Source organism: Hyperolius riggenbachi, chromosome 4 (genome assembly GCF_040937935.1).
Source record: "Hyperolius riggenbachi isolate aHypRig1 chromosome 4, aHypRig1.pri, whole genome shotgun sequence".
Classification (NCBI taxonomy): Eukaryota; Metazoa; Chordata; class Amphibia; order Anura; family Hyperoliidae; genus Hyperolius; species Hyperolius riggenbachi.
In genome coordinates, this window is record NC_090649.1 from 92563920 (window position 1) to 92580076 (window position 16157).

At 46.2% G+C, this 16157-nt stretch overlaps 1 protein-coding gene across 1 annotated transcript in view; it reads left to right on the forward strand.

The window, feature by feature from the left end:
• The window catches only part of NOL10 (nucleolar protein 10), a 115141-nt gene that overhangs the window by 16022 nt on the left and 82962 nt on the right, over positions 1–16157 (forward strand). The window contains exons 6-10 of the mRNA XM_068280302.1: positions 245–381; positions 2216–2281; positions 2460–2520; positions 9466–9551; positions 11437–11515. Coding sequence (XP_068136403.1) covers positions 245–381; positions 2216–2281; positions 2460–2520; positions 9466–9551; positions 11437–11515 — 429 coding nt within the window. The remainder of the gene's footprint in view (positions 1–244; positions 382–2215; positions 2282–2459; positions 2521–9465; positions 9552–11436; positions 11516–16157) is intronic.

A 16157-nucleotide genomic window follows, 5' to 3' on the forward strand; every position in this document is an offset into this window, starting at 1 on the left:
AACTCTTTCAGGCAGAGAAAAAAAAAAGAAACACAGCATAGTTATTAGTGTGCTAGGCACTGTACAAACACATGTCTATCTCATCATGTCACATGTCACTTCGGGTATCCTTTAAAGGTGGGAGAGGGGAGGTTGATGATGGTTGTGAAACAAAATAACCTGTACCTTATTTGTAAGAGACAGATTGGGTAAATGCAGGACAAATATCTGGTGATCTATAAACGTGTCTTTCCTTCTCCTCCAGATCGTCTTCCTGCAGTGCGACCGATACGTAGAGTTCCACTCCCAGCATGGCCACTACTACAAAATGAGGATACCAAAATTTGGCAGAGATTTTTCTTATCATTACCCGTCCTGTGATCTGTATTTTGTTGGCGCTAGGTAATGAAAATGACGCTCTGAAATATTGGCCTGGACTGGATCCAACGGCATTATGGTCCTTTTCCCCTGAGAGTGATTTGCTTCAAATCGCAAAATGCTAGAGATTTTTACATCACTAGAGTTGCTACTTTAACATAGGGATCGTGAAAAGCATTTTCCACTATCGAATTTCGATTTTCTGTAAATCACAATCACTTTTTGGAGCAATTTTAACTGTGATTGTGCTCCATGCTAAGATAACTGCAAAATCATAATCGCATAAGAAAATTGATTAAAAATCGCAATCGCTTGCGTTTATGTTCTCCTTTTACGATTGCTAGTGGAGAAGGGCCTTCATTGCTTATTACATTATGTGGAGTAGTAGAGAATTGGGGCACATTGCAAGAAGTGTTTTTTTTTTTTTAAATAACCTATTGATATTATCCAGATGAGGAAAATGAATGCAATTTACCTAGATAATGATGCGAAGGTCACTTCACCATTTACACTTAAAGTGTACCTGAGCCAAAGCTCGGGTACTAAATGAGATACCTACCAAAAGAAAGGGAAGCCTCGGGATCCTATTGAGGCTTCCCTCACTTCTTTGATACCCTCCCCCCAATATTCCATATCGGGACCACACAGCTCTTCTTCCTGCTGTGTGGGCGGGCAATAGCCAACTGAGCCCGCCCGTCTGCCCATGCGCAGTAAGCCTGGAGCTGCGGGCTCCGTAGTGCTGCGCATATTTGTGGATGGGCTTGTGCGGTTACCCCACGGCCACGCTTCAGGAACAGTTTTGGCTTGGGATCACTTTAGGCCTTTTGCATACTACATGCGATTCAGATTGCGATTTTTTTATCGATTTTCACTTGCGATTGCGATTTTTCATCGGTACTGCATCCTGCTTTTTTTTTCTGCGTTTTTCTTTTGATAGCATCCAGGGAAAATCAGAATCGCAAATTGGATTTATAGTGTGCAGGGGCCACTAATATTACATTTGGCGTAGGTTAGCATTAGACTATGTACACATTAGCTTTTCATTGCCTAGGAGAACCATATGTGAGCATTTTGGGTGACAGTCCAGCATGTGTACAGGTGACCACAATGTAGATGGCCTCTCCTAAAGGCGTTCTACAAGCTGGTAATTCTTTACCTGACCACTACTGTGCTTGCTATGCTTTCTTCTTGTCCTACCTTATTTTATGCTGAGAATACACAATTTTCTTATCAATTTCCATTCACTTCTATGAGAAATCGATTAGAAAAACGTTTGAAAATAAGATCGGATATGTTGGAAATTATCTATCGAACCATCTATCTGCTGAAAAAAACTTATGGTGTATTCCCAGCATTAGAGACAGGCATCCAGTTTTAGACAATCGTGGTTCTTTACACACTACTTTGCCAGTCTTAAAAGTAAAAATGGAAAATTTATACCGCACCTATAAATCCTAAGAAATTTCCAGATGCCTGCTCACTGACCCATTCCCAGTCTGTAGGAAGGCTTGTTTCCTGATAGGCTGAGTCATCAAGGTGGCTTCATCTCTCTCCCACCTGTATGCCCATGTGACTAAAGGGGGCGGTGTTTCAGACAGACTGGGTGTTAGCAGCAGACATATATAATTTTAGTTTGATCTAGTGCAGAGCTAATTGCAGAGCTAATTTCTTTTTTTTTCCTCTAAAGAAAACTAAAGAAAAAAACTAGAGAAAAATGTAATTTGAAAGGTGTTGTGGATTATGTTTCCTCCACTTGGTCCAGATAATTAGAACTTATCTAATTTTTTGCAAAAGTGTTTGTGAAAGTAACACCTGAATTTTTTTTTTCTTGAGTTGTCTTTGTGGTTTATTTTTACAGCTCCGAGATTTTCAGACTTAATTTAGAACAGGGACGCTTTCTGAACTCCCTTCAGACTGATGCCTCGTAAGTAGATTTGCATGCTATATGTTACTTGTATTCCAGCCACTAGGTGGTGCCAGAGTACTGAGCAGTAATTATGTACAGTGCTTCAGAGCACAACACACCTGCTGGAACTTCATTTCTTTTTCTTTCAAGCTATTTATTGCCCAGGATTTACCTATGAAAACCTCTTCTCTTTCAGACAAATCAATGTCTGTGACATCAATCCTTCCCACCATTTATTTGGTGCTGGCACAACAGAGGTAAGTATTTCTCCTCCTCCAGTAGTTGCTTCACCTGTCTGTGTAGCAGAACCTGTAGCTCAGAGGTTGGCTCTGGAGTTTGCATTCCTTTCTGATGAACCCTTAAAATCGTGTCCGTGTCCTCATATACTGTGCCGGGGCCATGATCCCCCCCCCCCAATGCTTTACACACTCATGCAGTACACTGGTCTATTGCTCTTCTATTGTCTAATTCAGGGCCAGATTTACCAATAGGCACTGTAGGCTAGTGCCTACAGGCGGCCCATGTGTGAAAGGCGGCTCATTGGCTGCAGCAAATGCTCCCCTTCTCTTCCTCCCTTTGCAGAGTGCGACCAGTGCATATATGAAGAGACTCGTTTGTAGAGTGGGGGGGGGGGGCATAGGCAAACGCAGGGGGGGGGGGTTACAGCTGCCCAGAATCCCCCCTCAGACCAGGGCCGGTGCTGTGTCTGGGGAAAGGCACAAGTTGAGACACCAGAATATCTGCAGGCATCCTGCAGCTCACAGCACTGCCCCCCTTTCTTTCCCTGCTGCAGTTCACTTTGTATGGAGCAGCAGCATGTGTACAGAGCATGGAGCAGCTCTGGGAAACTTAACAGAGTCAGGTATGAGCACAGCCCTGTGTGAATACTTCACTTTCCCCTTAACCACTTCCCGACCGCTGCATGTACAAATGGCGGCCAGGAAGTGGACCCCGCAAGGACCGCCGCATGTACAAATGGCGGCGGTCCTTGTACGGGCATGGGCGGAGCGATTGCGTCATTTGTGACGCGATCCTCCGCCGGGGACTGGCTCCGCCCCCCTCGCGCTGTAACCCGCCGGCCGTTCGGAAGTGCCGGCGGGTTACTAGCACCCGGATCGCCACATACAAAGTGTATAATACACTTTGTAATGTATACAAAGAGTATTATACAGGCTGCCTCCTGCCCTGGTGGTCCCAGTGTCCGAGGGACCACCAGGGCAGGCTGCAGCCACCCTAGTCTGCACCCAAGCACACTGATTTCCCCCCCCCCCCCTGCCCCAGATCGCCCACAGCACCCCTCAGACTTCCCCCGCCCACCCCCCAGACCACTGTTTGCACCCAATCACCCATCAATCACTCCCTGTCACTATCTGTCAACGCTATTTTCTTTTTATGCCCTAAACTGCCCCCTGCTCCTTCCTGATCACCCCCCCACCCCTCAGATTCTCCCCAGACACCCCCCCCCCCCTGTGTACTGTATGCATCTATCCCCCTGATCACCTGTCAATCACCCCCTGTCACTGCCACCCATCAATCAGCCCCTAACCTGCCCCTTGCGGGCAATCTGATCACCCACCCACACCAATAATCGCCCGCAGATCTGCCGTCAGATCACCTCCCAAGTGCAGTGTTTACATCTGTTCTCTACCCTAAACACCCACTAATTACCTATCAATCACCCATCAATCACCACCTGTCACTGTTACCCATCAGATCAGACCCTAATCTGCCCCTTGCGGGCACCCAATCACCCGCCTACACGCTCAGATTGACCTCAGACCCCCTCTTATCAATTTGCCAGTGCAATATTTACATCTGTTCTTCCCTGTAATAACCCCTGATCACCTGTCAATCACCCCCTGTCACTGCCACCCATCAATCACCCCCTGTCACTGCCACCCATCAATCAGCCCCTAACCTGCCCCTTGCGGGCAATCTGATCACCCACCCACACCAATAGATCGCCCGCAGATCCGACGTCAGATCACCTCCCAAGTGCATTGTTTACATCTGTTCTCTACCCTAAACGCCCACTAATTACCCATCAATCACCCCCTGTCACTGCTACCTATCAGATTAGACCCCTATCTGCCCCTAGGGCACTCAATCACCCGCCCACACCCTCAGAACGCCCTCAGACCCCAGCCCTGATCACCTCGCCAGTGCATTGCTTGCATCTATTCCCCCCTCTAATCACACCTTGAGACACCCATCAATCACTTCCTGTCACCCCTTAGCACACCTACCCATCAGATCAGGCCCTAATTTGCCCCGTGTGGGCTCCTGATCACTCGGCCAAACCCTCAGATCCCCCTCAGACCCCCTTCCGATCACCTCCCCAGTGCATTGATTGCATCTATTTTCCCCTCTAACCACCCCCTGAGACACCCATCAATCATTCACCTCCTGTCACCCCCTCCCCCCCCACCTAGCACTCCTATCCATCAGATCAGGCCCAATACAACCTGTCATCTAAAAGGCCACCCTGCTTATGACCGGTTCCACAAAATTCGCCCACTCATAGACCACCTGTCATCAAAATTTGCAGATGCTTATACCCCTGAACAGTCATTTTGAGACATTTGGTTTCCAGACTACTCACGGTTTTGGGCCCGTAAAATGCCAGGGCGGTATAGGAACCCCACAAGTGACCTCATTTTAGAAAAAAGACATCCCAAGGTATTCTGTTAGGTGTATGACGAGTTCATAGAAGATTTTATTTTTTGTCAAAAGTTAGCGGAAATTGATTTTTATTGGTTTTTTTTTTTTTCACAAAGTGTCATTTTTCACTAACTTGTGACAAAAAATAAAATCTTCTATGAACTCGCCATACACCTAACGGAATACCTTGGGGTGTCTTCTTTCTAAAATGGGGTCACTTGTGGGGTTCCTATACTGCCCTGGCATTTTAGGGGCCCTAAACCGTGAGGAGTAGTCTAGAAAACAAATGCCTCAAAATGACCTGTGAATAGGGTGTTGGGCCCCTTAGCGCACCTAGGCTGCAAAAAAATGTCACACATGTGGTATCGCCGTACTCAGGAAAAGTAGTATAATGCGTTTTGGGGTGTATTTTTACACATACCCATGCTGGGTGGGAGAAATCTCTCTGTAAATGGACAATTGTGTGTAAAAAAAATCAAACAATTGTCATTTACAGAGATATTTCTCCCACCCAGCATGGGTATGTGTAAAAATACACCCCAAAACACATTATACTACTTCTCCTGAGTACGACAATACCACATGTGTGGCACTTTTTTACACCCTAAGTACGCTAAGGGGCACAATGTCCAATGAGTACCTTTAGGATTTCACAGGTCATTTTGCGACATTTGGTTTCAAGACTACTTCTCACGGTTTAGGGCCCCTAAAATGCTAGGGCAGTATAGGAACCCCACAAATGACCCCATTCTAGAAAGAAGACACCCAAAGGTATTCCGTTAGGAGTATGGTGAATTTATAGAAGATTTTATTTTTTGTCACAAGTTAGCGGAAAATGACACTTTGTGAAAAAAAAAACAATTAAAATCAATTTCCGCTAACTTGTGACAAAAAAATTAAATCTTCTATGAACTCACCATACTCCTAACGGAATACCTTGGGGTGTCTTCTTTCTAAAATGGGGTCATTAGTGCGGTTCCTATACTGCCCTGGCATTTTAGGGGCCCTAAACCGTGAGGAGTAGTCTTGAAACAAAAATGACCTGTGAAATCCTAAAGGTACTCATTGGACTTTGGGCCCTTTAGCGCAGTTAGGGTGCAAAAAAGTGCCACACATGTGGTATCGCCGTACTCAGGAGAAGTAGTATAATGTGTTTTGGGGTGTATTTTTACACATACCCATGCTGAGTGGGAGAAATCTCTCTGTAAATGAACAATTGTGTGTAAAAAAAAAATCAAACAATTGTCATTAACAGAGATATTTCTCCCACCCAGCATGGGTATGTGTAAAAATACACCCCAAAACACATTATACTACTTCTCCTGAGTATGGCAATACCACGTGTGTGGCACTTTTTTGCAGCCTAACTGCGCTAAGGGGCCCAAAGTTCAATGATCACCTTTAGGCTTTACAGGGGTGCTTACAATTAGGCACCCCCCAAAATGCCAGGACAGTAAACATACCCCACAAATTACCCCATTTTGGAAAGTAGACACTTCAAGGTATTCAGAGGAGCATAGTGAGTCCGTGGCAGATTTCATTTTTTTTTTTTTTTTTGTCGCAAGTTAGCAGAAATGGAAACTTTTTTTTTTCTTTTTTGTCACAAAGTGTCATTTTCCGCTAACTTGTGACAAAAAATAAAATCTTCTATGAACTCACCATGCCTCTCAGTGAATACTTTGGGATGTCTTCTTTCCAAAATGGGGTCATTTGGGTTTTTTTTTTTTTTTACTATCCTGGAATTCTAGCCCCTCATGAAACATGACAGGTGGTCATAAAAGTCATAGATGCTTCAAAATGGGAAAATTCACTTTTTGCACCATAGTTTGTAAACGCTATAAGTTTTACCCAAACCAATCAATATAGGCTGAATGGGTTTTTTTTAATTAAAAACATGTTTGTCCACATTTTTCGTGCTGCATGTATACAGAAATTTTACTTAATTTGAAAAATGTCATCACAGAAAGTTTAAAAAATCATTTTTTTGCCAAAATTCATGTCTTTTTTGATGAATATAATAAAAAGTAAAAATCGCAGCAGCAATCAAATAGCACCAAAAGAAAGCTTTATTAGTGACAAGAAAAGGAGCCAAAATTCATTTAGGTGGTAGGTTGTATGAGCGAGCAATAAACCGTGAAAGCTGCAGTGGTCTGAATGGGAAAAAAAGGGTCTGGTCCTTAAGAGGGGTAAAGCCCACGGTCCTCAAGTGGTTAATTACCAATGTTGACTGTCCTCATTATTATCTGTATCCAAACTGCTCCTGATCGTTCCCGGTGTCAGTCAGACGGGAAATTGCATTATGTGTACACAGCATGATGTCCTACCATATTATTATACTGTATTGTGTGTGGCTGGGGGCTTTCAGGAATCCCCTCCTTGAAAATCCTGGGTTTGCCCCGGGGGGGGGGGGGGTAATTGTACTGGTTGTGGGGAGGGGGAAAGGGGGGCACATCTGGCTCTCTGTAATGGGAGGGGAAGAGGGGAGTACATCGGGTTGGGGGGAGGTTGCTTAATGGGGCACATCAGGCTGGCCAGAGAACGTGGCTTGTGGAGGTCTCGCCTGTGTTAGCCCTCTGGGAGATACAATTACATCGCCCAGGAGGGGGCGCAGCACTTTAAAAAAAAATTTTTTTAAATCATGTAGCTAGCCTAGGGCTAGCTACATGATAGCACCCCTCCCCCCACCCCCTCCGATCGCCTCCGTTGATCAGCGCAAGCAGGAGATTCCGTTCAGAACGGGATCTCCTGCTTGGCTTCCCCTGTCGCCATGGCGACGCTCGTGATGACGTCCTGACGTCAGAGGGAGGCCCGATCCACCCCTCAGTGCTGCCTGGCACTGATTAGCCAGGCTGCGCAAGGGGTCTGGGAGGGGGGGGGGCTGCGCGGCACGGCGGGTTGCGGCGGCGATCGGAAGTTACATGCAGCTAGCAAAGTGGTAGCTACATGTAACGAAAATAAAAATTATGCAAATCGGCCCACCAGGGCCTGAGAAATCCTCCTGCGCGACATACCCCGAGCTCAGCTCGGGATTATCGCCCAGGAGGTTAAGGGGTGGGGTTTAGGGCATCGGAGCTTATGTGCCTATAGGCTTCTGAGCTGTAAATCCAGCCCTGGTCCAAGTGGAAGTCATTTGCTGGCCTGATACGTTTAAAAGAAGGTAGCTACTTAACCTCCTTAGCGGTAACCCCGTGTGTGACACGGGGTAAGCCGCCGGAGGGTGCCGCTCAGGCCCTGCTGGGCCGATTTACATAATTTTTTTTTTTGCTGGCCGCAGCTAGCACTTTGCTAGCTGCGCCAGCACACTGATCGCCGCCGGCCCGCGCCCGATCGCCACTATCTGTTGCGGCGCGCGCCCCCCCCCAGACCCCGTGCGCTGCCTGGCCAATCAGTGCCAGGCAGCGCCGAGGGGTGGATCGGGACTCCCAATGACGTCGGTGACGTCATCCCGCCCCGTCGCCATGGCAACGGGGGAAGCCCTCCAGGAAATCCCATTCTTTGAACGGGATTTCCTGATCGGAGATCGCCGAAGGCGATCGAAGCGGGCGGGGGGATGCCGATGAGCAGCGGCTATCATGTAGCGAGCCCTGGGCTCGCTACATGATTTAAAAAAAAAAAAAAAAAAAAAAAACTGCTGCGCTGCCCCCTGGCGGAATTTTTCATACCGCCAGGGGGGTTAAAGTGATTTTTTGCAATAGGAGCCTCCACGCACTGCATCTATAATGAGTAACACACCCTTATAATTTGGCTTCATATTAAAAGTAACGCTTTATATCTGAGTTACTGGCATAAACTCCCAGGTTTCATTGGTGATTGATCACAATAATAATGCTAACATGTGTAAAACACTTTTCTCTTGTTGGACTCAAAATGCTCATGGGCTGCAGTCACTAAGGGCACTCACTAGGCTTCTTTGCAGTGTTATGTCTTGTCCAAGGACTCCTTACTGAATCGGTACTGCTCCAACCAGGATTCAAACCCTGGTCTCCTATATCAGAGGGGGAGCCCTTAACCACATGTCATCCAGCCACATGATCACACGTGTAACCTATGAGGGGGTGGTGTCACACATAATATAGCCTAAGGGGGTGGCGTCACACATAATATATCCTAAGGGGGAGGTGTCACACATAATATATCCTAAGGGGGTGGTGTCACACATAATATATCCTAAGGGGAGGTGTCACACATAATATAGCCTAAGGGGGAGGTGTCACACATAATATATCCTAAGGGGGTGGTGTCACACATAATATATCCTAAGGGGAGGTGTCACACATAATATAGCCTAAGGGGGAGGTGTCACACATAATATAGCCTAAGGGGGAGGTGTCACAAATGATATATAAGAAGGGGGTGGTGTCACACATAATATATCCTAAGGGGGTGGTGTCACACATAATGTATCCTAAGGGGGTGGTGTCACACATAATGTATCCTAAGGGGGTGGTGTCACACATAATATATCCTAAAGGGGCGGTATCACATGATATATCCGACTCTATGATTTTGTAATCTATACATTTTCTTTTCTGCTGTCCCAGGGTAAAGTGGAATGCTGGGATCCCCGGACACGGGCGAGAGTGGGGCTTCTGGACTGTGCCCTAAACAGTGTAACAGAGGACACCGAGTGAGTTACAAGGAGAATTGGTGTTCTTATCATGTGCCATTTAAGTATCATTATCCTGAGCGTTAATTGAAGGCTTACTGGATTGGTCCAGCAGAGTGAACTCCTGAAGCACAGGACCATGACTATAGTGTGTGTAGGGGAACTTTCTGAAGAGACGAGGGAAGTAAAAAGACAGTGATCCTTATCTGCTGTGAGCATTTAGGTGGCCGTACATTAGTTGATTTGCCACCTGATCGACCATTAGATAGATCCCTCTCTGATTAAATCTGATCAGAGAGGGATCTAGTACCTGGCCATACACTGCACACCTGTGCGCCAACATGAATCCTGACCACCTCCATTGTTTCGCGTCATCGCGAACGCCTGTACCATGTGACACCAGGCACATATAGTGATGTTGCTACACGCGCTGTTGTCACGTGATACAAATTCATAGAGGCGCTCCTTGCTTGCAAAACGCTAGTATTAAGACACTCAGTTATTTGATCTGAGGAAGCAGACTGCGATCCCTGGAATGCATGATCATTCAAGTGTCTGGTTTCTATTAAAATGTATTATTAGGCTACCCCTTCCTAGAGGTAAACCAATTTTTTTATGTTTTATCCAGTCGGCATTCCCACTTTCACACATTACATCTTGGGGTGCTTCCTCCCTCCGCGTGATTGATTCTGGACACTGAAGAAGGCCAGGATTCGTGCCGCAGGTGAAGCTTCCACACACATATACAACACGTACACTTGAGGGGGCGATCGTGGCGGTATTGAACTACATTACCGCTAAGCTCCTGATTGAGCACTGGCGACCAGCATTGCCGAAAATCATTATCAGACCGAAAGGTCGATGTGTGGGCATCCACAGCCATAAATTAACAAAATGACTTCGCTTTATCTTAGGCAGACCACTTTAATCATCAGGAGGGAAATTTCGGACTGCTCCTTCCTCCACCAAGATGTCACGCTCTGTATAAAGTTATCTAGGGTCCTCCCAGGCAGGAGGTTCAGGGCTGAAGAGGATACAGAATATGGTTAGAAGGCCAGCCAGAAATGTAATACCGGTATAATTAAAATGTTAGGGGTTGTTTTTGTCAGACAAAAGCTTTATTGTAAACTCATGATAAGAAACCTGTTACAAACATTGGTTTGCTTGTGCAAAAACCAGATAGTGAAAGATTTCAGAATTTTCAGATGAATATGTTGCCCATAACATGTATCCAACTTTAGTTTGCCATGGCAACACTTAAACTGATTGAAGGGGCACTACAACGAAAAACTGTAAAATGTAAAATATGTGCAAAGCTATACAAATAAGTACGCTTTTCTCCAGAGTAAAATGAGCCATAAAATTACTTTTCTCCTATGTTGCTGTCACTTACAGTAGGTAGTAGAAATCTGACAGAAGTGACAGGTTTTGGACTAGTCCATCTCTTCATAGGGGATTCTCAGCAAGGCTTTTATTCTTTATAAAGATATTCCTAAAAAAGGATATAAATAATGATGCTGGCCAGTTTCCCTGCTCCCTACACAGTTTGTTTGGCAGTTGGACAGAGCAACTGCCATTCACCAAGTGCTTTTGAAAATAAATATATCCCTGAGAATCCCCTATAAAGAGATGGACTAGCCCAAAACCTGTCATTTCTGTCAGATTTCTACTACCTACTGTAAGTGACAGCAACATAGGAGAAACGTAATTAATGGCTCATTTTACTCTGGACAAAAATGTACTTCTTATTTGTATATGTTTGCACATATTTTAAATTTTACAGTTTTTCGCTGTAGTGCCCCTTTAAGTAAGATAATTAAGCTGTAATCTAACTGATTTGCCATGTTTTGCTTCTGAGCTGGGAATGTCAGCCACTTAATGTTTCTCTGTATTTCCTTTCTTTTAGAATTAATGGATTGCCTTCAGTTTCTGCCTTGAAGTTTAGTGGACCTCTTCACCTGGCTGTGGGTACATCAACCGGCCAGGTAAAAGCACCCTTCCCTTCTTCGTGCACATGGCCGATCTGGCTGTGTCTTAGCCGCTGCTGTGTTGTGGTTCTCTGAATGCAACAACTGATGCATCATAACTGCAGTGTGAATGTGGTGTGACGTATTGTGGTCATATAAAGTGGGTTTCTAAAATTCTTTCTGAAGGGTTAGGGCCTGTTTTTTTACTACACGCAGAATGGATGCAGAAAAACTGACTCCAAGGAATGCCTATGGGCCTGTTTCCACTAAATGCGCTTTTCTGATGCAGATTTTCCCTTAGGCCCCTTTTACACTTAAACAGTTGCTCTCAAATATATAACTGAAAGAAAACTGATTTTCAAAGTAATGCCCATGTTTTCCTATGGCACCTTTTACACTAAGAGGAACTCCAGTGAAAATAATGTAATAAAAAAGTGCTTCATTTTTACAATAATTATGTATAAATGATTTAGTCAGTGTTTGCTCATTGTAAAATCTTTTCTCTCCCCGATTTACATTCTGACATTTATTACATGGTGACATTTTTACTGTGGGCAGGTTATGTAGCTGCTGCTAGCTGTTTTGGCTGTTAGAGACAGCTTCCTGTCTGTGAACCTTGTTACATTGTAACAAACTGCCAAAAGTGCTGGTCCCAGAGTTTCTCATGGGAGCGGTTTCAGCACAAAATCAATCATACAGCGCCCCCTGATGGTCTGTTTGTGAAAAGCAATATATTTCTCATGTAAAAGGGGGTATCAGCTACTGATTGGGATAAAGTTCAATTCTTGGTTGGAATTTCTCTTTAACGCGTTTTAACTGAAATCTTCTTCCCAATGCACTGCTATGGAAAAAACGCGTACTAACGCACACCAACTGATTAAGTGTAAAAGGGCCCTTAGGCATTCAATGGAGTCAGTTTTTTTGCATCCAATCTGCGTATAGTGGAAACAGGCCTTAAGGCTGCATCTGAGCAACTGAATACTTACCTCAAAGCACTACCGCTGAAGCAAACCTCAGGTGGAAAATCATATACTTAAAGAGCAACTCCAGTGAAAATAATGCAATTAAAAAGTGCTTTATTTTTACATAATTATGCATAAATGATTTAGTCAGCGTTTGCCCATTGTAAAATATTTCCTCTCCCTGATTTACATTCTGACATTTATCACATGGTGACATTTTTACTGCTGGCAGGTGATGTCACTAGAAGGAGATGCTGCCTGCTTTTTTGGCAGGTGAAAATAGCTGTAAACAGCTATTTGCCACAATGCAATGAGGTTCACTGGCAGGAAACTGCCAAGACCATGGTCCTCACAGTTTCCTGTGGGAGGGGTTTCACCACACTATCAGCCATACAGAGCCCCCTGATGATCCATTTGTGAAAAGGAAAAGATTTATCATGGGAAAGGGGGTATCGGCTACTGACTGGGATGAAGTTCAATTCTTGGTTATGGTTTCTCATTAAAGGAGAGGGAAGCCTCTGGATTCTCAGTAGGCTCACCATGCTGTCCTCTTGACCTCCAGCATTGCGTGGGACCCTCCGGAACATTGAGCCCCTTGTGGCACGGATGTGGCCGCAGTACAGCCGCACTCGCGTCTAAAGAGGGCGCTACAGTCTCTCATTCATGAACGGGCGCACATTGTGTCCCGGAGTGAGCGCTGACCCGGAAGTTATTCTGGCAGTGGTGCTATTTTGAAAGTGACATGCAGATTTTCAAACCACAGCTGAATGGGATCACTAACGGAAGAAGAAAGAAAATGGAGGGTAGGCTTGATTTGCACATACATTTGTACACTTTCAGTTTGGTCCTGTCCTGTCCGTTTTGCATACGTTTTCTATCAGTTTTAGCTGACTGGAACGGAAATGTACACCTTTTATGTGTGAACACAGCCATAGAAACGCGTACAAAACTGACAGGACTGGACTGGAAATGTAGAGATTTATGTGTGAACACAGCCATAAAAATACATACAGAACTGATGCCAGATGTCAAAAACTGGTAGGACAGGACTGGACACCTTCTTATGTGTGAACCAAGACTTACTGTTTTAAGGTAAAAATGTATTTATGGACGAAAAAAGATACTTGGCTTGCAGTAATCTACCTTTCAGAAGTGTGTCAAACATCTCAGCACTGAGCCTTTGTACTGCAATTTTTGTAGCCACATTTACATGTTCGGATAGTCTGTTTAGACTTCAGGTTGGCTACACTGAACTGTGTGCTCGGAGTCGCACTTTAATGCGTACCGTTTCCCAGAGCAACCTGTCCATAGTTTGCCATGATGGGTTACAATGAGGAATGTCATCTCAGGAATGGACATGCTGTGATCCTGCAGAAAATAAAGTGAGCTCGCTCTGCTGGGGAACGAGACATGCCATAGAAAATTGTCACCGCTAAAAGAACAGCCCGTCCTGCTCGCTGATTCAGATCCCTGTGTATTTATGAAATGAAAAGCACAGCAAGGACGCTGCCTGTACTTTATCTCATTCTACGAAATCAGCCTGACTGGCTTCCCTGAGCTGTGACCTGCTGGGGACGGCCGGGCCTCATCAGTCATAGCGCCTGTGTATTAGTGACGGTCTGAAGCTGCATCCGGCCTGCTTCTGTTATTCATTTCCTGTGAGAGTGGCCGGCACAGACACGCCCTCTCTGATAAATGTGGTGCCTGGTGTATTGCTGCAATGCGTCTGAAAGGAATTGTGCACAGCACTTGCTGCAAAACTAAAGTCAGATAATATAAGCCAACCAACATGTAGCAAATTCACAGAAGGAACACCGTCACTTACTTATGCAGCGTATTCAGTTCTCCTTTATAAAAAAGGATGGAGTTCTGACTAGCCCAAAACCTGTCAGTTCCGTCAACTTTCTAATACCTACTGTAAGTAACCGCAACATAAACAAAAAGTAATTTATGGCTCATGTTACTCCGGAAGAAAGTTGCTTCTTATTTGTATGTGTTCACATGTATTTTACATTCTACATTTTTTCGCGATAGTGGTCCTTTAAAGGGATACTGTAGGGCAGGGGTCCCCAACCTTTTTCGGCCCGGGGACCGGTAACCGTCCAAAATTTTCTCTGGGGCCCGGGGTTGGCCATTCGCGGCGGCACAGCAAGCACAGTTGCCCCAGTATAGGGAGTCTAGGTACCCCGCTGCAGCTAGTATAGTGCCCCAGTATAGTTAGTATAGTGCCCCATGATAGCTAGTATAGTGCCCCATGATAGCTAATATAGTGCCCCATGTGCCCCAGAATAGCTAGTATAGTGCCCTGTGTGCCCCAGGATAGCTAGTATAGTGCCCAGTGTGCCCCAGGATAGCTAGTATAGTGCCCAGTGTGCCCCAGTATATCTAGTATAGTGCCCCATGTGCCCCAGGATAGCTAGTACAGTGCCCAGTGTGCCCCAGTATAGCTAGTATAGTGCCCATGTGCCCCAGGATAGGTAGTATAGTGCCCCAGGATAGGTAGTATAGTGCCCCAGGATAGGTAGTATAGTGCCCCAGGATAGCTAGTATAGTGCCCAGTGTGCCCCAGTATAGCTAGTATAGTGCCCATGTGCCCCAGGATAGGTAGTATAGTGCCCCAGGATAGGTAGTATAGTGCCCCAGGATAGCTAGTATAGTGCCCAGTGTGCCCCAGGATAGCTATTACAGTGCCCAGTGTGCCCCAGTATAGCTAGTATAGTGCCCCATGTGCCCCAGGATAGCTAGTATAGTGCCCCAGGATAGCTAGTATAGTGCCCAGTGTGCCCCAGGATAGCTAGTATAGTGCCCCAGGATAGCTAGTATAGTGCCCAGTGTGCCCCAGGATAGCTAGTATAGTGCCTAGTGTGCACCAGTATAGTGCCCAGTGTTCCCCAGTATAGCTAGTATAGTGCCCAGTGTGCCCCAGGATAGCTAGTATAGTGCCTAGTGTGCCCCAGTATAGTACCCAGTGTGCCCCAGTATAGCTAGTATAGTGCCCAGTATGCCCCAGTATAGCTAGTATAGTGCTAGTATAGTGCCCAGTGTGCCCCAGTATAGCTAGCATAGTGCCCCATGTGCAGCTAGTATAGTGCCCCAGGATAGCTAGTATAGTGCCCCAGTGTAGCCCCCCTCCCCCGCGGCCGCCGCTTCTGTTACCTGCTTTGAACTGGCGGCCGCTTCCTGTCACAGATTCCCCGTAGCCGCTATGAGGAATACAGCATCTCCTATTACAGCAGCGCTTCCTGCGCAGCTGCTGTAAGGAGGGAAGAAAGCGGGGCAGCGGCTTCCTGTAGCGGCGATCGCCGTTACCATGGATACCGGCGCTGTCTCGCTTTCTTCCCTCCTTACAGCAGCTGCGCAGGAAGCGCTGCTGTAAAAGGAGATGCTGCAATCCTCAAAGCGGCTACGGGGAATCGGTGACAGGAGCGGCGGCCGCGGGGGGAGGGGGGTGAGAGGCCAGACCCGCCGCGGCCCAGCTGGCAACTGCCCACGGACCGGCAGTGGGCCGCGGCCCGGTGGTTGGGGACCCCTGCTGTAGGGGGGTCGGGGGAAACTGAGTTGAACTTACCTGGGGCTTCTAATGGTCCCCCGCAGACATCCTGTGCCCGCGCAACCACTCACCGATGCTCCGGCCCCGCCTCCAGGTCACTTCTGGAATTTCTGACTTTAAAGTCTGAAAACCACTGCGCCTGCGTTGC